The sequence below is a fragment of the Echeneis naucrates genome, chromosome 17 (assembly GCF_900963305.1).
Source record: "Echeneis naucrates chromosome 17, fEcheNa1.1, whole genome shotgun sequence".
In the NCBI taxonomy this organism is placed as follows: domain Eukaryota; kingdom Metazoa; phylum Chordata; class Actinopteri; order Carangiformes; family Echeneidae; genus Echeneis; species Echeneis naucrates.
In genome coordinates this window covers 8045679-8070647 of record NC_042527.1, presented here as the reverse complement: position 1 = coordinate 8070647, position 24969 = coordinate 8045679, and the positions used below count along the sequence as shown (strand labels likewise).

General features: G+C 41.2%; 1 protein-coding gene across 1 annotated transcript; it reads right to left on the bottom strand.

The window, feature by feature from the left end:
- Positions 1-2085: 2085 nt before the first annotated feature.
- hs2st1a (heparan sulfate 2-O-sulfotransferase 1a) lies at positions 2086-24890 on the bottom strand. The gene is made up of 8 exons (XM_029525108.1): positions 24573-24890; positions 24292-24462; positions 6685-6938; positions 6438-6523; positions 6012-6150; positions 5752-5849; positions 4633-4790; positions 2086-3748 (listed from the first exon to the last, which is right to left on the bottom strand). Exons 2-8 carry the CDS (start codon positions 24413-24415, stop codon positions 3525-3527), a joined length of 1083 nt encoding a protein of 360 aa, XP_029380968.1. The 5' UTR covers positions 24416-24462; positions 24573-24890; the 3' UTR covers positions 2086-3524.
- Positions 24891-24969: the final 79 nt, after the last annotated feature.

Sequence of the window (24969 nt, the reverse complement as noted above, 5' to 3'; positions counted from 1 at the left end):
ATTATTATTGCAGATTGGAGAGAAAACTTAAAAAACAAACAAACTAATAAAAAACAAAGCAACAATCCTGAATCTAATAAGACGAAACTCATACTCGAGAAATGCTAGAGCCTACGTTTCCCATAATCCACCCGGCATCTTTTCGCCCGGTAACTTCCCACACCTCCCACACAACTCAGTGCCCACCACTGACCTTAATTTGTCAAATAATCCTAATTGAATTGCCCACATTTCTAAAATTCAGCTAATAAATGCAGTAGAGTAAAGAAAATGATGTATGCATCTTAAATTTATGAAATGATGCAAAGATGATAAATTCAAGTGCAAGTACCTTAAAAATGTACTTTAGTACTTCTTGTTACTGACAACTGCACCTCAGAAAGACTCCAAACAATTTAATACTGATCATGAAACTCTATTTAAAGGATTATACACATACTGTACAAACTTTCAACAACCAGAGCTTTAAGGCAAAAGCTGCCATACAAAGTAGGAGTCACAGTCCTTTTGAGTTGCCAAGTCAAATAGATCAGGAGAAGCTGTTATGAAGAAGCCACAAGCAAAACACTTCAGTCTTTTCCAATAAGGCCGGTGCATGACATGTCGCACCTCCACGAGAAGACTTAGTGCTTCATTACATAACCCACAGGGACGTGGTCCTCACAAGCCATATGGCTCAGAGGCTGGGCACTCTCTGCGCTTACGGCACAATGTCTCAAATATTTATCGGTGAGGACAACAACACTGGCTACACATTCATAAACACATAAAAGTGACAAGAGGCCTTCATGAATAAACCCACGAATAATGTATTGCTGTTACAAAACAGTAAGAGTTCTTCTTTGTCTTTTTTCCACCTGAATGAAGACAGGTGGTCCAGATGGGACATGATGGCTCTTATTTTCATATGTAAATGAATATGGGCAGCCAGCAATAGCCACAACCTGTACTTGTGGGTACAGGTGAATAAACATTGTATTTATCTTGCAATTGACATGAGGATTATTCATCTGATTAAAAGCAGGCGTGAATATTTTATACGGTGCTTGTAAAAATTAGAGAGACCTAATCATATGATCTTTTTTTTATGCTTACTATTACAATTAGTAAGACCTGCAGCATAGGTCCTGGGAATAAAACATGAGACACTGCAGTAATATGGCATTTTTGTTGACCCAGTATTGGCAGGTGAGGTGCTAGGTATTTTTGTATGTACTGAATTACAACTGGCTTTCAAACCATCCATAATGTTACAATATTATTCTCATACATCACCTTTAGCAGGCAAATATGAAAATGCACAGTTTCAGCACATTCATTATTTTGCTTAAATTCAAACATCAAAAGGGAAGAAAGAAAAATCGAAAAAGGTGTTTGACTGGTGGCCAACTTCAACCAGATCTCTGCCTTGACAGCGCTGCATGAAGGGAAAGGATTAGGAAAGGAAGGGACAGGCTTAGCTGTTTACTGTTTTTTATTCTGTGAAAGCATCAAAGTATGTGTTTAAGTTGATGGATGTCAGTTGTGCTGGGAGATAACTGGGTTAGATTACTCGCCCATTAGGTCCAACTCTAAGGAGGACGCCATCCAAAACCAGAAGGTTGTAACAGGAAAATGATTTGAGATGAATATGGATGTACAATAGCTGAGTACAGTCCAGAGATTTTCTGAGAGCAAAGATGAGTTACACTAAGAGGCAGCACTGCTTCTTATGAATGCTCTCTTTTGGCCTCTGGTGATTTTCCTCACTTCATATAGTCACACTGCTGTAGTGCTTATCTCAACAGGGCAAGAGATAATCCTGAATTTATATATATATATAAACATTCAGTGTACCAAATACCTAAAGGATGCTCTGGGAGGATACAGAGAGGAAAGGATGTGAAAATAGATAAACACACAGAGTCAGTGGTAGGAGGACTCATTTAGACCTGGCAGCTCTTTATCTCCCTCTGCAGGATACAAGCCCTGAAGTAATCCATCTTTCATTTTCACAACAGCAGCTTTTTATGTCTTGAACTCTGTGGTAACTGGTGATGACAAGCAACTATTTGCACCAAATCAAGAAGCACACACAATTTCTTTAAACCGTTCAATATATTTGTTTTGCAATCAAAAGATGAAAACAGCTGTGTTGTTTTTATGTTCTGATGTACTGACAAAGCTGCAACACAAGTAGAATTAAATGAATAGAAGGTAAACAAAAACTGGCCAGCAAACGGATGTCCAGACTAAAATTTATCTGTAACTAGACTGACTCATTTGTATATATATATATGTATATATATATATATTTAGAGGTTTAAAATTAAAGTAATGATATTCCCAAACTCTCTAACCTCTTTTTTTGGTCTGTTGAATATAACACTCATCATGAAGTTAGTCAAACATCTCTTGGCCATTAGTTTACATTTAACAGACAGTGCTATGGCATGACGGTGGCATCGATCATTCATCATTTAACTTTAGGCAAAGATATCCCGAAATGTCAGAAAAGTCCTTTAAGTAGCAAAGAACCATTAATTGACAATCATGCTTACGTGGTTTCTCAAATTTCAGAAAACATACAACAAAAAAATACAATGCAAGCAAAAAAGTGAAATGAAAGAGCTGAAAGTAATTTACACACTGCCAAAATGCCCAATGTTACAGAAGAATGGGTTAATTTTGTACTTCAACCAATCACCTTGAAAATGAAATGAATAGTAAAGATAGGTATTTACAGCAGCAGTGTCTTCATCATAGGTTACACACTCATAATATGTAAAAGCCTCCGGCACCACCTAGAAAAAGGCTCTGGGTGAAGCTGCAGGTCAACGAGTCATCCAGCAAAACACATTAACTACAGTATAAAGCATACACACTTGTCCCAAGTAAGTTGTCCATTGTCACAGAATATTTATTTCGTAAAAACCTCAAATGTTCTCATTCAATTCCAATAATACAGCACAATAGTGAGTTTCTTACAATTAAAATCTCGTTAAGTTAGTGGTGATGAGGCGTGGGGATGTTGTTTCACCATGTAAAATGTCAGTCTTTACATACAAAAGACAACCATAGTAAAGAATTTAAATACAATAAAACACAACCAAACAGTACAGAGCCAATGAAAATATTTCATCTAGATAAGAGAAAAGTGAAGCCAATCAGGAGTCGAGGTTTGATCAGCTGCTGTAGAAGATGACCACGTCCCAACTTTAACATGAAAGTGAGTGGAGGTCTGGGACCTGCTGGGAATGCAAACTGCTGAGGAAACACAAGCTCCTCATTCAGTTGGCTGGCACAGATGTGAAAAACAGAGCTGTCACCAGTCTGATCGCTGTGTCAGAGGCAGACTGTTTCACAGCTCCACATTATATGTTCTCAATCACACTTAGAAAGCAGCTGCCCAGTCAGCAATAGTCTTTTACATTCACCCTCACTTCATCATCACTTCTTTTTATAGTCTCAGATGGCATATCTGAGCCTGTACAAAGTGTCCATCCCTCTCCAAAGCTCAAAAACATCTACTGACACAAGTTTATTCAGTTTTTGGGGTAGATTTTTTCATAGAAGAAGTTTTGTGCCAGCAGGTAGAGTTCCCCGTCCTTTTCCCTGACAGCATGTGCCCTTACAAACTGGAACTGCTCCAGTGCAAACTCATAGAACTCATTCTCCATCTTCCAGATGGCTGACTGCTGCAGTTTGGCAGTCGACTCCTTAGTGGGCGGCTTCTTCTCGCTGGTCTTCCTCAGGTGGGATTTCTTCCCTGTGATGAGGAGTGAGGGAGATTAAAGGCATCCTGGCAGATTCACAAGTATGCATTTTCGTGCATTAATATACACACATGCCATCAAATAGGTTTAATATCACTGAAAATATAACATTAACAATATAATTTTGCTTGACTAGTTGTTTTTTTTACTGATTGTAAAAAAACTCTAAAGTCAACATCTCACAATTAACCTTTAATAATAATGGACCATTCATTCTAATCATTGATTTTTTTTAAAGATCACTAACTAATGCATTATATAACTTTTTCTTTCTGAATAAAAATAGAAGTCAAAACAGCGAGTAGTGGTTTTACAGGTCTATTTCTTCCACAGGTGTGGTAACTCTGGGAGTTGTTGTTGCATTTTTGATAGTTTACATGGGGAACAAATCCCACACATAGCACATTCATTCGTGATCTGTGGATTGTGTTACCTTAAAGGGTAAAGCCAGTTTATGTTTGTGCTAAGCTAAGCTTATGGTGCCCCTGACTGTTGCTATCTATCAATCATACCAGATATCAGACTGGTATCTCTGTCACTGATATATTAACCAACATGTCAAAAATGATGTCAGAAAACAGAGTTTCCAAGGTATTACCGCTAAATTCAACTCTTCTTGTTTATCAGTCTTTGACGGTTCTCGGTCATCTAGGTCACACTTCTCCATCCACTACATATTCTGGCTGCACTTATAGCTAACGTGTATGTAAAGCAGAGAAAGGCATGGCTGCATAATGAAAACAGCTCAGTGAGGCTTCTATGCAACTTTATACCACTTCAGCTTTGCAGTGTGACTGAGCCTTTCAAGACTGGTGAGGGGAACCAGAACACACAGGGCAACAGGAAATGGTTTGTTCGAATTCAACATAGATGGCACCTGTTTTGTACAGCTCTGTCGCTCCTCTGAAGAAGCGTGGCAGTGCAGCCTCTAGCATCATGACAAAATCCTCCAGCTCTTCTGTGACTCCAACCAGCATGTACTCATTCACCAGATTGTATTTTGCCTGCTCCAGAGCCCACTGGCTGCCCACATTCCTGCACAAAGACCATGTTCATTGCATGTGGTTGTCGCTTTTGGTGTTCTGTGCAAATCATTCTGCTGGAAGTTAAATGCTTCCAAGACTTGGAAAAAGTAGAGCTGGGGGAGATAGAGGGAATGCCAAAGAAAAAGGGGACTAGAAGAGTAGCAGAGGAGAGCTGAAAGTGCAGAAATGGGAAGAATAATCAAGTGAAGCGCCAGTTGTGAAGTGAGTATAGAGAGGGTTACAACAGGACAAAGCACAGAGGCAGGAAGGTATGGGTGAATTAAAAGTAGTGGCAGGTGTTATAGTGATCAAGAAATTAATTAATAACGGAGGAAGGAGATTGTTTAAGCCTATAAAGTAAATTTTTGGCAAAGCATCAGAGGATTGGCAGTAACTTCACCTCTTGTCTTCAGTATTTATTTAATGTTTCCAAGCTGCGTTCCATTACTTTAATATAGTGCTAGTGCGCCAGAATGAACTAAACCCAAGACACTCAGACCTTCACTCAGTATCTTGCATCAGGAGGCAGATGGTTAAAAGATATAAGGTAGAGTCAAGGGCAGGTTGAGGAGAGAGAACAGATGAAGGCTGAGAGACCTATCAGAAACCTTGAGAAGATGTGTAGCAGAAGGGACAGTAAGAGGACTATGAAGCTTATTGTGGTGCACTATGAAGCAAAACTGTTACTGCACTGAACTGCCTGAGGTGAGGAAAGGCGATAATATCAGTCCTATTGTCAACAAATCCAAAAATCCCAAGGGCCAGGAGTAATACTTTATATTTACTCTATGGCACAGGGAAATAAACTATAACTGGATTTTAGTTATATTGATATATAAAAGCTAGACGAAAAGAGGATTAATTTCATTTTTGCTTGATTCATATCATTACAAGAGTCTAATAGACTCTGGTTGATAATTATCAAAATCCCATCTGAATATGCAATTGTATCAGATGTCTTCAGTACATACCAGCATTCAGAGTAATGACCACAGAAAAAGGGGATCTGGAGCCAAAGCTTCTCTGGGGCGCAGTCTGAGCCACCAGCTGATACACATTCATCAAAGGTCTGAAACATGAACACAAAGCATAAGCACTTGGAGCACTGAAGCAGGTTTGAATGCTTATAATCATGTTGATACTAGCTGTGAGCTGGACTTCTTTTATTTCATTACACTAGTACAGACCTGAAAGAAAAAACAAAAGAGGAAGATTATTAGAGGATTATAACCTTCTTGTCTCCTTGTTTCCTGCGTCTCAGACCAGGCCGGTAGTCATCCCCAAAACGTAAAAAGTAGTAGTAGGACACCAGCCTTTCAATGGGGTCCCGGATAACGTTTATGTAGATTGGCTTCTTCTTCACCCCAAACCTACAAGAAATGATGATTACTGGGCCAGAAAACTCATCAGAAGTTAATTCATAATAATTGAAAAAATTTTAAGGACATATAGTGATAACAAATATAAAACCTATTATTGCCACAGTAATATCATAATTGAGTTTCAGCAACGCTGCTTGGGGCAATGTCCAGATTTTACATTACACTGTGCAACAAAAGGGCATTACACAACCACAAGGTGGAGTCAAGTGCACAAAGCTACAGCAGACTGAAAAAAACGTTGCCATTATGAACATGGATAATAAACATTTCTTTACTTGGTAAAGTCCAGAAAGGAGACATGACCATGGTAGAAAGCAGGTTTCATTTCCCTCCATTCAGTCACGTTCTTCACAAAGCGCACCTGAGCAAATTAAAAATAACTAATATTAGAGTGGCTGAAAACTCCTCTTAAGTACACACATGCATTATCTTTAGTGAAGTTAATTGAGTACTATACATTACAAAAGATTTGGGCAGTTAATGTTAAACTTGTTAAAGACAAGTGACGGCAGTCCCGCTGACCTGGTCCTGTATGGACATGACTGGGTTGTTCTTGGTGGTGTTGATGTGCAGAACATGGTAGTGGTTCTTCCCACACAGGTCATAGGCGATGTTGGTGAAGGAGGTGCTGGCTGTTTTTGGCACACGGTTGTAAATGATGACAACGTCTTCTTCACTGTCGGAAAGCACGGATGCCGACAAGTCCCGTTCCCGTAGGCCATCTTGTGTGTGCCGCTGCTCAATCTCTCGTACTTCGTGTCTGGCAATGGCCCGTTCTGGAATTTCAAATGGAAGATACATAACAGGTTCAGGAAATACAGAAAAGGTGAGTACATGTGGGTGTGAGTAGGTGTTTTTTTTTTTTTTTTAAAAGGAAAGTGTTGGTTGTAATACACAATAGCGAGCAAAAGCCATTCAGACAGTTACTGATTAAAGGAGCTCCAGCTAAATCAAGGAGTGGTGCTTTGAAACTGAGCCTGACCTCAGACTTCTCTGGAGCAGAATAAATGAATTAGAAATGTGTCTATAGCAATGCTGTAAAATATGAAATACTTCGAAAAGTAGACAGGCAACTTAATTTAGCTGGCGAGTTAATGATTTTCACAAAAAGTACACAATGACTCTCACATCACAAGGTCTTCATTTACATAGTAGTAAATGTTTAATGTGTCCAATAAATATGCAAAATAACACTGATGCCTATTTGAGAGCCATGCTACATTCTAAGACTTAAATGTAAACATAATCCACTTACACGTTAAAATAACACCCCATCCTTGTCAGGGGCAACACTGCTCTGTGAGAGATTCAACTGTAACTTCATTAAAAATGGATTTCAATTTCATCTATTTTGAAGAGCAGACAGCTAAAACTATTTCCTGCTTCATACAAAGGATCAAGAATAATGCCAAACAGGGGTATTAGTTAATCATTTCGTGAGCAGTCTATTTCACGCTATGGTACCAGTTCTCTTGCTCGCTAATCAGATTCAACTTTAGTATGCGCCCCCAACCTTTTCTTTCTGTCTCCTCATTTAACTGCAGAGTAAAGTGTTTGTGTGTCCAGCTGTCATAGTGTCAGATGATTAATAAAAGATCCAGGAATTCTGGTCTTCTGGGAAAATAACAATATGTCACTGGTGAAAAGGGGAAGAGTAAGAGGTGAGAGGTTAGTAACAGAGATGCAACAGTTATTTTATAGCTAAGGTGGACATTAACACAACATCAATACTCTAAATGAAGAAGGCGGAGGTTGGTGGTGGGGGGATGTCACAATCCAAACACCGCATGAAGCTGCAGAAAAGCCAGACCTCAGTATGTCAGTTTGAATAGTTTCAACACAAAGAAGCCCTGGCCTTTGTCGCCCTCTGGCTTTTTGCCGTGTGAATTTGCCTCAGAGTGACTGGTGTTGACAATGCCCCAGAGCGCTCTGCAGGACAGATGGAAAGAGAAAAAGGCTGTGTGTGTGAGAAGGGGATAGACAGGAGGGGAGACAACACAACACCAAAGCAGCTAATACCCGTGGGAGCTCCAAGCAGAGGTAGCAGGCTCCAGAAACCAAGCCGAAAGCTCAGCCTGGCTGCTGAGACACTGTTGCAGCCTGCACCGGTCTCGTCGGCTTTACAAATTGGCATTTGGCGCCAAAGGCAAATTAAGATGTCACCTATAATTCTGCAGCACTCTCTTTCAATAGTTTGAACACACTTGGGCACACAACAACACAGACACAAATTCTTTCAGTGACCCCTGTCTTACACCCTTGTGTGCAGCTGTTAATGTTCCACTCATCAAAGCTGGATCTAGTTACGCAGGGAGCCCTACCGCTTCCGTACACTCACAACTGATGCTTTAGGCTAATGGCGTGAAGACGTGCCAGGTGGTTGTAATGGGTGAAGGCTGTCAGTATGCACAACAACTGTAATGGAGACATTCATTCACGTGTCCATCCAAAGCATGCATTAGCCAAAAACAACAGCAATAACAGCTGCTATGTTGGAACTTTATCGTTCAGGCTCAAATGTCCTTTTGGGATTATTTTTATAGTGGCGTTTGCAAGGAAAGGAGCCAGAAAAAGGCAGTGACATTCAAAAAATAGAGTAGAAGTGCAACCTGTGACAATGCAAGTCATAAATATCTGGTGCCTCTAGGTTGATATGTGGTACCAGGTGTAGAAGTCAGGCCTACTTCACAGACGCTGTCAGGTTCTTGCTGTGAGTGATGGGTCTTAGAACGACACAATGTTGTTTGTGCTACTCCAACTGTGTGCTGTTGGCAGTTTGTTGCAGTTTCAAGTCTTGTCTCTATCAATTCTCTATCTTCTGCAGTTAGCATGTTAACCAGCTAGCCTCACCCTGTATGTTCATTTTCTGATAGCAACTCACTGCAAGTACTTGCAATAATTACCAAAACAATCATCACCACAAGTTAAACTGCTGTTCGGACACAGAGTGCTCTTTCACTTACTTTAGTGGCTTCCTCAGGCTTTGATATATGCTTCTTTGAGATTGATGTCATTACCTCAATACAAGGACACTGAATAAAATGAGTTTCAAGTTCACAGCGCAGAGATAAAATATTCAATAGAGAGTCCTGCAGTGTCCCAGCAACTCTCTACAAACCTCGCTGTCAATAGTTTCACTGGAACTACACTTCATTGAAGGAATACTCACTGAAAACCGTTGACAGTGAAGTCTGTGGATTATCAGCAGTGAGTTTACCTCTGTGACTGGACAGAGGTGTTTTAAATGTAAGTTGGTGCTTTTTTTAGTTCAAGCACCACAAACATAATTCCATTTGTCTCCTTTGCATGGTCTTGAGACCGAACAGTAAGTTATTTCATTGATAACATGGACTAATAAAACTAAAGGAAGGTGTATGGTTGGTTACCACAGGGCTAAGTGGGAAAATGTGTTTTTATTGAATGACTTGACACTAGAAACTCTGTTGTCAAAGACCAAAGCAGTATCTTTTCCCCCCATTTGTCGAACTGCTGACATTTTTAGGGCCAATCAAGATCGTGTAAGCTTTCTTCTTGCTTTGCTACACACACACACACAAATGTAACTTTTTGTGCAGACCAGCTTGCAAGGAAGACAGCTTGTCTTTCAGTTTTTCCTCAAAGAGGTGGGAAAGTGAAAAAAAGACCAGGAGCTATCGTGTCCTGAACTACAATGTCCTGAATTATGTGAAGGGGCCCAGAAACCGCTTGTTAAAGACATAGTGTTTCATGCCAAATTTCCACCAACTAACAAGGAGCCAAAGCAGAAAGGGCTTCTTAGGCTTTGTAGGAGACGCCCTATTCATTGTGAGACTGAACACACTTGGCACAAACCTCCATATCAGAGTGCGCCCCACACACACACACACACAAACTTAGGCTTAGAGCTCCCTTATGAGGTCATTTAATTAAAGAACAAAAGCCTGAATTACTATGGCCACACAGCAGGTTTCTTTTCATTCCACAATTCTGTCAGTTTCCTCCCCTCACGCTCTGTCTGTGCATTAAAAGCTAATTATGAACCATGAAGCCAACATGGGTCTTACACATTGTGACAACTACAAGCCTATTACACTGAGTTTCATTCAAAGTAAAGGCAGGAGGAAGACAGAGGGCTGGTAGTTGAACATATTTACTCAAGTAATTTTGTGGCTGATTAGACGTGAGCATTTGAAGTTATTAATATTCACTGCTAGATTTGCGCAATGTGACAGGTTGTCATGTATTATTGCTAAAATGTCAGTTCTGATGGGATAATAAAAGTGGGGTAGAGAAGATGATCCTTTCTCGAAGCAGCTCATAAATCCATCATCACTGCGATCTGCCAGTAGGAGCTCGCTCTGTCTCTCTGCTTCCCCTGAGTGTTAGGCCATCCAACCAAAGCCTTGGGCTAGGTGGGTAATAGAGATTGGCTATCAGCAGCAGACTGAGGTGCACGGCTTGTATGGTTCTGCTTGGATGCTGCTGGATTGCAAAATCAATGAAGGATGACAAGGAGGAGATCTAGGTTGCTGCTGCATAAAAATCGAGCTAGTCTGCTGCTGCTGTTTCTCCCTCTTCTCTGTATATAGACTTGGATGCATACTACTGTTTTGCAGTGTCAGATTTCCAGAGGGACAGTTATGTCACTACTGTAGCACTCAGACATTTGGACAAACTGTTCACAATTTCTATTTATTCAAACTCAGTCCTTGGATCTGTTTAGCGGAGAGTGGATTATCAGAAGAAATAGGAATAAAATCGTGCTGTTGGGGAGATTCAGGCCTGATTAAACAGTGCAGAAGCAGCCTTCCCATTGTTATTTAAGCAATGACAAGGAATATAAAAACATGCTGAGAGGAATCTGCCATGTGGCTTTTCAGCGCTGCTGGCAGCTGCAGAGAACTGAGGAAGGAGACAGATAAACGAGGGCACGTTCATTAGGTGACAGTAAAGGTGTTCAGTACATTCAAAATGCCTTCAGAGTTTCTGAAAGCTGATAGTCTGACCGCAGCAAGTTCACCCACGATGGAACACATAAACTGCCTTGAACTTTTAAAAAGACACTGATGTTTTTACGAAAAAAGTTTCATGCATTTCACATTTATTTCAGCCAAAGTGCAATTGTTCAGGCGGACTTTTGAAATAGGAAGGAATTACCCAAGCTGGGGCACTTTTTCCCACTGCCTTTGACACACAAGTGCGACATTGACACTCAATGAAAGGTCTCATTCACTGGTCTGTCCTTCACAGTACAGCTGGGACAGACTCAGAGAAGAGGTCGAGTAGCTGAGAGAAAGAAGAAGAGAGGGGGGCAAGGACGCATCATTTCTGAGTAAGATATAAAGTGATCGAAACTGAACTGAAGACTCTAAACTGATCTGACTTTTGTCGGAAGAGTTTTATTGACCTCTCACTTCAGTCCTTGGAAGTCTTTTGTCCATGATTTTTACATCATAGCTGACACCTGATTGACTTAACATGTCTGTCTCTGGTTTTACCCTTGATGTTTCCCAAATATAAAATGAAGATATCGATGGAGGACAATTCTGTTGCCTGAATAATAATGTTTACATTTTCTTTGTATATATTTGTTGTTTACGCTATTTAATCAATCAAAAATGCAATTTTTGCAGTTTCAAGCCTCTCAAATTTGCAGATTTATTTATTTATTTTTAATTATTTTTGTTTTGTTTTTGTTTTTTGACTTCAAACTGAAACATTGAGGTGTAGACTGGTGACTGGACAACAGATCACCTTAGGCTTTTGTCATTTATTTAATTTCATCAACTAAACTATTAATTAAAAAACGAACAGATTAACTGTTAGTAAAAAATTACTTGTGGGGCTGTTCTTGGTAATCCAGCCACGAGAGTCAATGAAAAAGTGCCAGCAAACAGCAAAACATAGAAATGCAAATAAATAAATAAATCTTGCTTGAAGAAAGATGTGACACGTTTCTATTTGCGTTGCCTCTAACTTTATCATTAAAGGACAATCTTATTTGGAATACCAGAAACGGTTCCAAACAGTATGAATAAGCCACATTTCAATAGAAAGACTCCATTATAAAAATTCAGATCAACAGATGTACCCATTGAGGTGAAGCAGTGGAAATAAAATGTCTGCCTACATTGCAGAGACTAATAAACAAGACATTTCACAGTGATGTGATATTTCCTGTCCTGCACTTGGCACTGCTGCTTTGTAAGGATCCATAAATACAGGCCGTTGAGTTTTTCATTGTTAGGACTTCCATGGTAGCTCTGCTGTTACTATGAGGTGAAAAGGGGAGGAACAAGGAGAGGAAGGTCATGAGCCGGATTTACCTCTATAACACTGCAAGTACAAAGAAGATCACCATTCTTCATTCTCCATTTTCCATGATTTATGTCAGCACATACAGTCCATGCAAGAGGAAAAATTCCTGAAAAGTGTGAAATGAATTTTTCCCCCCAAATGACATAATAATATGTTGGAAACAAGCATGTTTTTGTCAGAAAGTGCCGACAAAGCGTTCCTCAGATAGGGAGTACAGTCAAAACATGTCTGTCAGTGCTAACAAGGTCAACACAGTGCATACAGTTTAAAGTGTTTCAGTGGTTGGGGGTTATGGGGGTCTTGAGACCATAATTACCTGCCTGAATGTGCCCCACTGACAAGGGAGATGTTAGCACAAGGAACTTTTTCTGAGGTGGGGGTGGGGGCTCACAATGCATGCCCTGAAGTTGGTGCATTTTCTGCTCTTTGGAGTTCATGAACTAGAGATAAAATAAAAACTATTCCACTGAATTCAAGGCTACACTAAATGAGCTCCAGCACCATGTGGCCCATCCATAATTTCCTGCCTAAATGCAAGCCATGTTTTTACACCAATGATAACCATCATGGATAGATGGAAAGGATAATGATCACGGTTTGACCTGACACTTTTTCCCCTAATACATCTTTTGTGCGATCGAAGTCAGTGGTGCTGTCTGACAGGTGAGCCAATACTGTCTGAGAAAACAGAAAGAATTTAGGGGCCCAGGTTCTGTCTGATTCATCAGAAACAGCAAGTCAGATGAGATTATGGAGCAATTTACACAGATGGTGGATTCCATCATTCCACTGCCTTGTTCAGTAAAGGAGGGTCTGACAGGTTGAGGAGCTGAGGAGGTGGGGGGATTTGAGGATTGATTGGAACAGATCTCACGTTGGCACAAACCGTTAATGACTAAGCAGCAAGAATTAGCCAACATTTTCAGAGGGAGTTGCACTTCAAAGGAAAAGGACATGTCTGAATCACTCCTGTCAAGACATGAGCTTTTAAAAGCATTTGTTATAGGAAAAGAAAACACAGCAGGAAAATCTCTCTAAGTGCTAAATGCTTTAGCCACAGCCACAAAAACATGGCAGAGAAACCTGTGAGTGTGAAGTGGAGGGAGCTTGAAATGCACAAATTTAGGACTAGCTAAATGCATTTAGATTCATAGTGAAATACAACTCAGCTTTGGTCAGTGCTCATATCCTAATCAAACAAACAATGCCTGTTCGTTATGAACTACAACCGAGATATCTGGCATTCCCTTTCCCTCTCTGTCTCTCAGCCCAGTAACAGATAATTAATAATGCATATATGGGAGTCCAGGGAAACCTCTGCACTCTATTAAACGGAGAAGACGACAGCTATCCATAGGTTTAATGATGAGTGGGAGGGACAGGTGAACACTGCAGAGGATCTGTCCCACACACAATCATGCAAGATTGCCATTATACAAACCTTCTTTGCCCTGAAACCAGCTCAATTTGTTATCACCCCTTATCATCTTTCAAGGCGTTTCCGTATCTTCCATCTAGTCTTTGGCTTCCCTCATCTCATTATTTTTCACATCTGCAGGCCATTTATCCAGAAAGGATGTTCACCATCAGATGCACAACGTTCACTCGAGGATTACCACTGTTAGCTGAACCATGAACCACTTTTTTACTGTCTCTTTCCAAAATAAAATCTTTAAACTTCAGTGTGTGGAATTTATTTGGAACGTTTGTGTGTAAGGTGAGAGACTTAGGACTGATGAAGATGTTTTGGAACTTGAATATCCAGTCAATCTGCACATTGTTGTTTACAGGTTGCTGTTGGAATACTGCCTATGGGACAGAAAAAGCTGTATAAAGTCTTTTGTGGCTCAAGAGGGAGCTGTAAAAATATGATAGGGTGATATCAAGCGATATCTACTGAATCTATTGGCTTTATAGACTAATGTTTGAAAACTAAAATAATCCGGGGGTGTGGAGTGAGCTCACCAGACATCTTTCAGATGTGCCTTCTCAGTTCTCTTTTAATAACACTAATTATAGTGGCATATTTTTGTGTATGGCAATAAGGGTATTTAGCTAAACGGTTACAGTGGATGCTAATTAAGGGTAATTCCCATGGTTCAATTGCAGATCCAGTGTTTTATGTCAAGGCTCTCTCTCCCTTTCACTGGTTTCCTGTCTCCCTCTTCACTGCCAACTGTCCAATAAAGATGAAAATGCCCCCCATGTAAATTGATATTTAGCCCTCAATCCAAGGGAAGGTTCATAATTAGGTTAATAAAAGTATATGATTAAGTATCCTTTAATAATCATAGATTTAGAAATTTTATTCTATTCTATGCTTCATCTGCAACGGCTTATTGGTTTCCGGGTTGTGGGGGTGCTGGAACCAATCCCAGCTCACATGGGGCCCACAGGGGCGGGGTACACACTGGACAGGTCACCAGTCCATCACAGGGCCAACACACACACTAACCTGAAATTCACTATTATTATAGGCCCTAACCAGTGCTGTAATCACAAACTAACCAGCAAATAAAATACTTTTAAGTAATTCATTAAGTAAAAGCAGGGATTCAAAGGCCAGTCGATTGTTGATAAAATAATCTGAAAAACTTTTGATCACCATTTTATATGCAATTGTGAATTTAATTATGGCTGCAACAAATTCATTCATTCATTCATTAATTCATGCATTTTCTACAGCTTATCTGTTTTTCCCAGCTCACATTGGGCAAGGGCAGGGTCACCCTGGACAGGTCACCCGTCCGTCACAGGGTCAAGAAAGGCCCCAGGCCCAGGAACTGAACTCACAACCTTCTTACTGTGGGGCAACAGCACTAACCATTATGCTGCCGCACTGCCCTCTAGTCACTTGATTAGACAAAAAGTACACAAAAACAAATGTTACATGAGGCGTGATACTATGAATCTGCACTGTTCGGACATTTGGTGGAATAAAAGATTGATGGAGTAATTGGCAGACTAAGATCAGACGACATGTAAAGAGGCATAGAAACAGTGGCAAAAAGGGCTGCATTCGGTGTGGACTGATCATGTATGGATGGTACCATTTTAAGTTGACAATCAGCCGCAATAGTAACACTGTTCTGGACGGCCGCATAAACACCAGTCAGAGGCAAGATACTAGGTACAAACACTAATCTATTTAAAGGAAACAGCTTAATAATCAACCAACCAGTTGTACTGACTGAACAGCAGGCAATTTAAAGTATATGATAAAAACACTGGGAAATGGAGACTGATCCACACACAGCAGGGGTTAGTCTCATCTGTTGGAGCTGAAGATTCAGCATCCCTGATACTTCAGTAATTGTGTCTGCAGACACAAAACACAGCTGTTTGCCGTGTACTTATTTGTATTCTGCCTAATGAACTTCAAGTTGGATTTCAGGCAGTTTGGCAATCCTACTCACATCATTCAGGAGAGAGAGAAAAGAGAGCACAGGAAATGGTGGAATTGTATTAAGGCATCCTCCCAGAAGGCACCTGGTGTTAGACATGTTACAGGACAGATAAAGGCAGCTTTAAACCAACACTACAACTAATAGGAGCAAACTTGAACGAGGGCCTGAGAGAAAGGGCAGTGCTGCTCCACCATTTTTATCCCTCTTTTATCCCTGAATGCGCCGATGAAATTGGTTGTAAAAATGCTGCTGGCATGCTTTCTTCAATCCTTTTTTTGTAGGGGCTTATGATTTTCACCAGACAGAGCTTTAAATATTTCTGTGTCACAATGAAAATTAAATAATGTCTTTCATTTCATCTTTTCCCACTAACACCCTCCTTCCTCCCTCCACATCCCCACTGCCTTTGTTAGTACTTTACTTCCTAAGCCAGCAGCAGATATTCTCCTTTCAGGAACCCATTCATTCAGCAGGGTAAGTAAAATACAAGAATATTTGAATATCACAAAGGAGATTTTGCACAAATAAAGAAGCTGTTTACAGCTAGTGATCCAGAAGAAGTTGGATGAAAGTGCTGCCTGTCAAAGGAAGAGCGGAGCAGTACCAAAAAAAAAAAAAAAAAACCCAAAACAAACCCCTGCTTCTGCTTGTTCTGCTGAGAAGAGTTAAAATAGATAGTATTGTGCAAAGACACTTGTGTTCACACGTTTACAACCTCACATTTGTCACATGTGTCAAAAACCTTCGGGCTACAGCTAGGTATGGCAACATTTGAACCCAACAAAGTCTAAATTTAATCCCGTAGGTTCTGTGATAATTGAATAAAAAGCAAATCAGCACAATCCTGTGAAAATGATGACTCAGAGCATCTCTGCAGGACAGTTTGACCACTACAACTAAATAATATTTGATGAGCTGTCAGTCTAAGATCCACTAGTCCACATGAGCTTAGTCAATATAGTCTGGCCTGCAGGGTTTTCATGGCATGTGATATTTGAAGCCCAATTCTTCAGGTTGAGTGAGTTACGCTTCCAAGAGTGACGAGGAAGGAGATGAAGACAGAGGGGAGACAGCAAGGAGGAGAGAGTGTGTCTGTTCGAAGACATAGGGAGGAAATACTAGGGAGAGGCCAGCTGTGGGGAGTGATGGGTGGTACTGGAGCAGGATGTTCTTCGAGAAGGCCTCCAATTACACCCAGGGTGTGAAACCGTCCGTAAGACTGTGATTAGGCCGTCTGTCATCCTACTACAGCAGCAAATGCAGAGTCGGCTCCAGTTGCTGCCGTGCACGGCGACACACATTCTCTGTCAGACAAAGTGCATGCCAAGGGCCACAAATCCTTAGCCCAAATCAAAGCCTCCTTTTGACAGTACACCAGAAGCCCAGTATGACCATTAGCACTCTGCCTCCCCCACCTCCCACAACAAATCTATCTCTGACACCTACACCCAAGTCTGCAGTGGGCTCCCCTCCATTAGCCACTCAAATGGCATGTCTCAGAGAGCGACTGAGCAGGCTGGTCCAGGCGATATGTGCTACTAGATGCTCACGGTAGCAGATGCCAAAGTGCAGAGGGAAAGTAAATGACTCATGCACCCTTTGCAGTCTTATGGAGGCTAAAAATGGAGATGAGGGGTGTCAGGGAGAGTTCAGAGAGAACTTGAGTCCCGTGTCAACAGAGAGGATACAAAAACAACGGTGAAGAGAAGAAATGCTGGATTTTTCTATATTTTTGCACCTGGTGTTGAGCAGAAAAATAGGGTGCAGGCAGTGTTGAGCACTTCCAATGTGCCACCAATTAGCTTTAAAAAGGTCACTGTTGGTGTCACAGTGAGTCACTGACACAAGTTGAAACACACTTGACAAATGTGCAGCAGTACAGGGAAATCAGGTATATGCTTGGATTATTAATAAAGAAAAATTTTAAACACAACTGCAACTGAAACTGGGCAGCACGGTGGTAAATTGGTTAGCGCTGTTGCCCCATAATAATAAGGTTGCGGGTTCGTTTCCTGGGCCTGACGCCTTTCTATGTGGAGTTTGCATGTTCTTCCCATGTCTGTGTGGGTTTCCTCCGGGTACTCCAGTTTCCTCCCACCATCCAAAGTCATCATGTTTGGGTTAATCTGTGACTCTAAATTATCAGCAGGTCTGAGTGAGAGTGTGAGTGGTTGTTGGTCTCTGTCTGTCTCTGTATGTTGGCCCTGTGATGGTCTGGTGACATGTCCAGGGGGACCCCACCCTCCCACCCAGTATGAGCTGGGATTGGCTCCAGCATCCCCCGCGACCTGGAAACGGATAAGCTGTAGAAGATGAATGAGAATGAATGCAAGTCAAACTCAGTGCAAAGATCAGTGACAGGATGACTGAAGTGAAGTAAAGGTCTGTGCAGCAGAGATTGTTGAAGTAATGAAGTGGTCTAAAAGCAATGCAAGCTGGACAGGACCGATGCCCGACCAATGTACTTTAAAGATCAAATTCCTAACCAGATCCCAGAGCGTCTCAGCAGTAGTGTGAGGTTGGGCTCAAGGCTGTGTGTGCTTAGCATGACAATCAAATTCATATTCAAACACAGTCCCTGGAGTGGAGCTGCAGTGATAAATGACTGCCTAAAAGTCTTGCGTCAGCTCTGCAAAAACTTTAACAATGAGTTCATACATTTTTTTCCTTCCTCTGAATTCAACAGCATCCCTCATCTCTTTCAGAGCTCATCACAGAGGCACTTGTGTCTGGAACTAAATATCACCACGCATCATCAGTCTGAATAATGGCCAGCAGATAAAAGGCGATGATGCCTCGGGAAAAAAGAGTTTGGATATCTGCCCTGCTGGGTGACACATGGCGCTCACGTGGCCTGTAGGGCAGAGAGGTGAAGAGGCCATTTGCTCTTGTTACAGAGTGCATGAGGTGACAGTTTAATCAGCAATGTTTCTATCTATGCAGCTCTCACTATACCATGTTTCCCCTTGAGAATTAACCTGCCAACTAACACTAACTGTTTTTTTTATGTATTGAAGCATCAATAAGGGTCAACAGGCTGCAAGTGCTAGAAGAAAACTAAGGTTTATCAATATTCTCTGCATTGCCTGATAGCAGGCAGCAAGCACAGATGTAACAAATCATCATGCAATCAACTAGGACTGCAATGATTAGTCGACCTATTCGATTATGTCGACTATAAAACTATAAAACAATGTGGAATTTTAGCATCAATGCTTCTATTACATAACCCTGTTGTAGGATAAAAACATATACCGGCTCATTTGTAACTGCAAAGTATCAACTGTCTCTACTACTGTCAGTAGTGCAGACAGAATGCAGACAGTAGTATCTACTGTCTGCATTCTGAGCAGTACCAAAGAAGAATGTGTGAATTATGACGATGGAGAAAAGAAGAGGCTGGAAAAGTGAGACCAAAAATTTGTAAAGGGAAAAATTTCACAGAAATCAAACCAACAAGACAGGTTAAATGCAAGCAGTGAAGGTGAGCTGTCATGTGTCATGGCAGCACTACGAAGATGCATGAGCACCTCAAACATAAGCAGCCAGCAGCTGTGGTGTCTAACTTCATATACTCCCTATGATGCAGTCCCAGCAAAATTTCATTTTTTTTTCTTATATTGAAATAACTGTCACTTGATGGAAAACTATTTTTAAACTTGTTTTAACCTTATAAAATCCACAACCTGCAAGGCAGGTTTACTGCAGTTATTTTGAGTTGCAACCCCAATTCCCAAAAAGTTGGGACACTGTATAAGATGTAAATGAAAACAGAATACAAATCTCATAAACCCAAATTTTATTCCCATAGAGCATAAACAACATATCAGATCTTGAAACTGAGATATTCTACCATTTCATGGAAAATAATTTTGAATTGAATGATGGCAGCTCTCAACATGTTGTTTCTGTTCTAGTGGGAAGAAAATGTGGGTTTTTGAGATTTTCAAATCAATGAATCCTGTTTTTATTTACACTTTTTTGTACATCATTTTTTAGGACTATATACACTATCATTTTCTATTATTTAATTAATTGCTTTATGTTGTGATTGCAATTATATTTTATGTAAAAATTGTACAATGTTACAAAGACATGTTTCAGGGGTAATTATTTTAATTTTAAAATAATGGTGACAAATCAAAAAAAAACCCAAAAAACAATAGATTAATCAACAACCAAAATAATCATTTGTTGCAGCCTTGCACTCAATTGTGTAATGACCATGCTTTCAACCAGAAAACAAAGGTATCAATAAAAAAAAAGGGTTGCAAAAATTCAGTTATCATATTTCAGTTAAGTTATGATCCTTTAAGTGTTGTTTCAACACAATGAGTTTGGTGATCTGTGTGGCATCTGTGTGGCCTTCACTTTTAGCTGAATGATCACATTTTCTCATCTGCTTGAGAAGCCCTAATCACAGCTGAATTGAATTCAGACATCCGTCTGGTGTTTGATGTCAATGGCAAACTACACGGGAATGGAAGAGTAAAGCAGCAAGTTGTGCGAGCTGAGCCTCTAAAATTGTTAATGGTAACCCTGACAGGGAAAGTGGCCTTGAATTCCTGTTTCTGGCCTTTTATTAAAAGTAAATTTATTTCCATCTCCATCCTTCCACAGTCAGCCTGCATTGGTTTGGATCTAGCCAGTAGCAATGCCAGTGAGAAGCCAGAGAGAAATACTGTCAGAATAATGGATTAGGCCCACAGCAGGACACGCAGCTGCATCACGGCATGATTGTAATGCAGGAGACTTCTCAGTGGAACCTTGGGACGACGATTAGTTTGGAAGCAAATCGCAGCTTGTCTACCCTGTGGGAGGCATCTAATGAGGGAAATTATTCGACGTGCATATTGTTCAATAGGATTCCACACAGTGAGGAGAGGGTGCCTGTATCAATTGAATAGGAATCAATTGGTAACATGAGAGGACACAAAATAAGAGAAAAGTGAAATAAAGATCTTTTTCTTCTGAAAGCATTTCTCATAATTGTCACATATGTTTTATTCTGGGCATTTTGATTTGGCTTTGGACACCACCTGTCCTTGTTTTGGTCATTGTGCTGTTTTGTTGTTTTTTTTTTTTTTTAAGGGTTGCACAGATGGACCTGCAGCAGGCATACCTACTAATGTGACCAGCCCTGCGGCCGTCTGTTACCATCATGCCTGTAAAAGCCTCAGTCACAACTATTTGGCTATGCGGCACATAATTCAGAGCTCCAGTATACAGACGTCTGCTCAGTCCAGCCATCCATCAGAGCTTTTTGCCAAGTCAACAGATTCTCGTGGTGCTGGACAGTCAGGGGGAAAGGCCTCTCAGGTTCTATTTCGGCATCAGGAGAGTTAGTGTGTGTGGAGTTTGGATGTTCACTGGGTGTAAAGTATAATCCTTTTACAGCAGCAGTAAACCATGTCACAGGCCAATATAGCCATCTATACCACAAGAGTCTTGATTGTTCTAGCATATGAAAACTCAGCAGAGACACTTTTCTATCAATATAGCTGTTAAACATTTTATTAACTCTCTGGCCTGGACACTACCCAACACAGCATCATATTTGACTCATCTGACAAAGTCTGTCTATTAATTGTCCATCTGTAAACCACAGCGTTGGTGGTTTAAAACGTCTGATGATTGTTAGAAGTCAGTAAAGCATTATATAACAAAGTATGTAATGTATGTCTGTAATGTACAACTAGGAATGCTTTTTTGACTATGACTTGGTTGTTAAAATTGTTATCAATGAATTTTATGTCAGTCTCGTAATTTAGTCATTGTCTTAGCTCTACTTACAGTAAAAATAACCTGAAATTCACTATCTGAGGCCCTAACCAGTGCTGCAATCACAAACTAACCAGCAAATAAAATACGTTTAAGTAATTCATTAAGTAAAAGCAGGGATTCAAAGGCCAGTCAATTGTTGATAAAATAATCTGAAACACTTTTGATCACCATTTTATATGCAATTGTGAATTTAATTATGGCTGCAACAAATTCATTCATTTACTCATTAATTCATGCATTTTCTACAGCTTATCTGTTTTTCCCAGCTCACATTGGGCAAGGGCAGGGTCACCCTGGACAGGTCACCCGTCCGTCACAGGGTCAAGAAAGGCCCCAGGCCCAGGAACTGAACTCACAACCTTCTTATTGTGGGGCAACAACAAGACAAGACCAACAACCACCCACACTCACACTCAGACCTACAGAAAATTTAGAGTCACCGATTAACCCAAACATGATGACTTTGGACGGTGGGAGGAAACCCACAGAGACATTGGAGAACATGCAACGTCCACATAGAAAAGCCCCAGGTCCGGGAGCCGAAGCCGTGACCTTATTATGGGGCAACAGCGTTAACCACTATGCCCTGCAACCAATTATTTCACTAATTTCTTCCATTAATCTCTTGAATATTTCTCAATTAATAATTTACTCTCCAAAAAATTACAGAGTAATTAATTTACCACAACAATCATAATGCAATTTCTAGTTAAAATTAAAAACAATTATAAAAACTGTTTCCAAATCATTATCTGATTTATTACTCTCTAATTAATCAACTAATCATTACAGGTTTAACTGACGCTACTGTTCGTGAGAACAAAATTAAGCTATTTGTAGACATCACCTACTGTTCTAAGCAACTCTGGTGGTGTTTTTGCTTTCATTGCTATCAGACAGTTCATAAACAGAACCGCATATTCATTCAGGACGAACTTCCAAGCCTGTACACAGTAATAGCCCACTCCTGCTGGTCCTTTCATTGGTTAATTAGACACTCGTATGTGTCTGTGCAGGTCATCCTGGAGAAAGAATGCCCTGCCTCTATTGCACTTCTGAAGACAGGAAAACGTACACCCTTATCATTCTTTAAAATACACAAATATTGTTGACCTAATTTCCCCCTAATCATAATTAACGCCTGTGGGGGTAAGTATTCACAAGAATTCACTCCTTCCTACCGGTAGGTCTTACAGCTCTCTGTATGCCAAATCAACCCATCACAAAGAGAATTTCTTCCTGCAGGCTGTCACTGTAATTAACTCATTGCAGTCATAGAGTGTCATACCACATCTGTGCAATAAATTTCCCACTAAAACATGTCAAATTGTCTGCAATGAAAAGGTCTATCGGATGCCCTGCACTTGGTGCCAAGCTCCCACTCGCACAGAATGAAACAAGAATTGGCGTGTGAGCCCCTGAGGTGTGCTGACTGCACCTTCAGGTTGTCTGCAATGCTCTACTGTTTCTTAAAAAATACCCAGAATGGAGGCACCAGAGAGATAATCCTGCAATGTCCCAGATCTTTTTTTTTTTTTTTTGGACCGAACCCCTGATGGGAGCTAACAATGAGATTTGAACAGCATTGGCCATGTTTCCATCACAAGAAAGAGTTTGGTAAATTGGCATGAGAGGATTTGCAGCAGGGTGGTGTCCCCATGCGTGCAGAATATTATTAAAAATTGCTTAGACCAAAAAAAAAAAAGTCTTGTGGCTTTTCAATAAGGACTAAAACATATTCTTCAGTTACCATCCAAATTTTATGTTCTGAGTCAAGTACTAGCACCTTGCACTTTCCCAATTTTATGCTCATAATTCTATGTTGACCGTTGATTTCTCATTTCATTGGCATTCAAGTGTACTAGAGCTAACAAAAATTAAGCATCATCCAAACAGTTAAAGAAATTAACCATCACTCTTTCAATCATCAGTTAACTGTGTCAGTAATTTCAAGCAAAATGACAACCATTTTTCCCATCCTGGTTTCTACAAAGTCTGGTTTTGCTCATTTGCTCCTTTTTCTCTGTAAGTGTCACTGTGGATGCCCGTGGATGCAGCTCAGTGGTAGAGCTGCATGCTTGCGTGCAGGGGTTAGGGGTTAACACCCCAGCCACAAGGCAAACCGTTGCCCAGATGAATGGGGAGGGTTGCGGTAGGAAGGGCATCCTGCGTAAAAATTGCGGCCAAGTCAATAATAAAGTAGCAGTGGCGAAAGGCCGAAAGAGAGAAAAAACAGTATCCCACAGACATTTGGATATGTGAGCATGGGCTTTAGGAAACTCTTGTTGGCTTATTCCAGTATTGAAGGCCACTGTAGAAACCAATCTGTGAATCGCATGAACCGAAGAATAATTATCTCTTTCACAATTGATTTGCTGAATGTACTAAATGATTAGAAATACTCGAAACAGTTCCCACATTTGAGTCTCCCGGCCATGTAAAGTTAGGACAGTGGAGCAGCTTCCACATTTCATGACCGCGTAGCATTGTCTGGACCGCCTGAAGACGCATGTGTTGGGGATGAAATGCTCTGGGGCACTGGGAATGCTCGGCTCTACAGTGACCCGAGTGAGAGCCCTCACGCACGCCGTGCGGGATGCTTGGTGCGCTGTGGCGGGATGGGATGGAGCGTTGCACTCACCGAGCTTTCCCCGGGACTCCTCCAGCTTCTGGATCTGGTTCTCCAGGAAGAACATGGCCACTGCGAACGCCAGCAGCGCCAGCAGCTGCAACTTGGGCGGCATCATGACTCTGAGCAGCCCCATCAAATCATCCAGAGAGGGATCGGGTCAGTCCATGCTCGGAGGAGACACTGAAAACACACACAGGGCGACAACGGCGGTTACAAAGCGGCTGAGTGTGTGTGTGCATGGCCCTCTGTCCTTCTCTGTGTGTGGATATCTCCATGTATTATCTGGTTACCTCAAATACGATGCGTGCATTCTCGGCTGCGTTATTTCAAGACAATTCCAAACTGTGGACCGTGGTGGGGCTGTGGAGATTTCTCCAGAGAGCGGATTTGTCTCCCTGGGGTGTCGGAGCGGAGGTACCAGCCACTGTTGCCTGCGTCCCCCATGTAGCGCTGTCCTGTCCCATCCAGTGTGTTCGGCGCCGCACCGCAGACAGACTACTACCACCAGTCAGGCCATTGGCCGTGTGAGCAGTCCACCAGCACACCGAGCCTTTCTATTCGCCGACAATCACTGTCTGTTCAGCCCGGGCTGGACCCGTTAACGAACACACCGGAGCTCCGACAGCAGGGGTCGCTCTTCTGACTGCAGCCATGGCAACAGTTAGAGGCAAGGAAGAAATTACAGGT

Bases quoted from the DNA above. Each gene is read 5' to 3' on its own strand.
- hs2st1a (XM_029525108.1), bottom strand. From the start codon at position 24,415: ATGGGGCTGCTCAGAGTCATGATGCCGCCCAAGTTGCAGCTGCTGGCG. The intron at 6,151-6,437 runs GTAAAGAAATGT...CATTTCTTGTAG, and splicing joins TCCTTTCTGGACTTTACCAA to GTTTGGGGTGAAGAAGAAGC. The intron at 3,749-4,632 runs GTGCCATCTATG...TCCTCATCACAG, and splicing joins GACAGAGCTGTACAAAACAG to GGAAGAAATCCCACCTGAGG.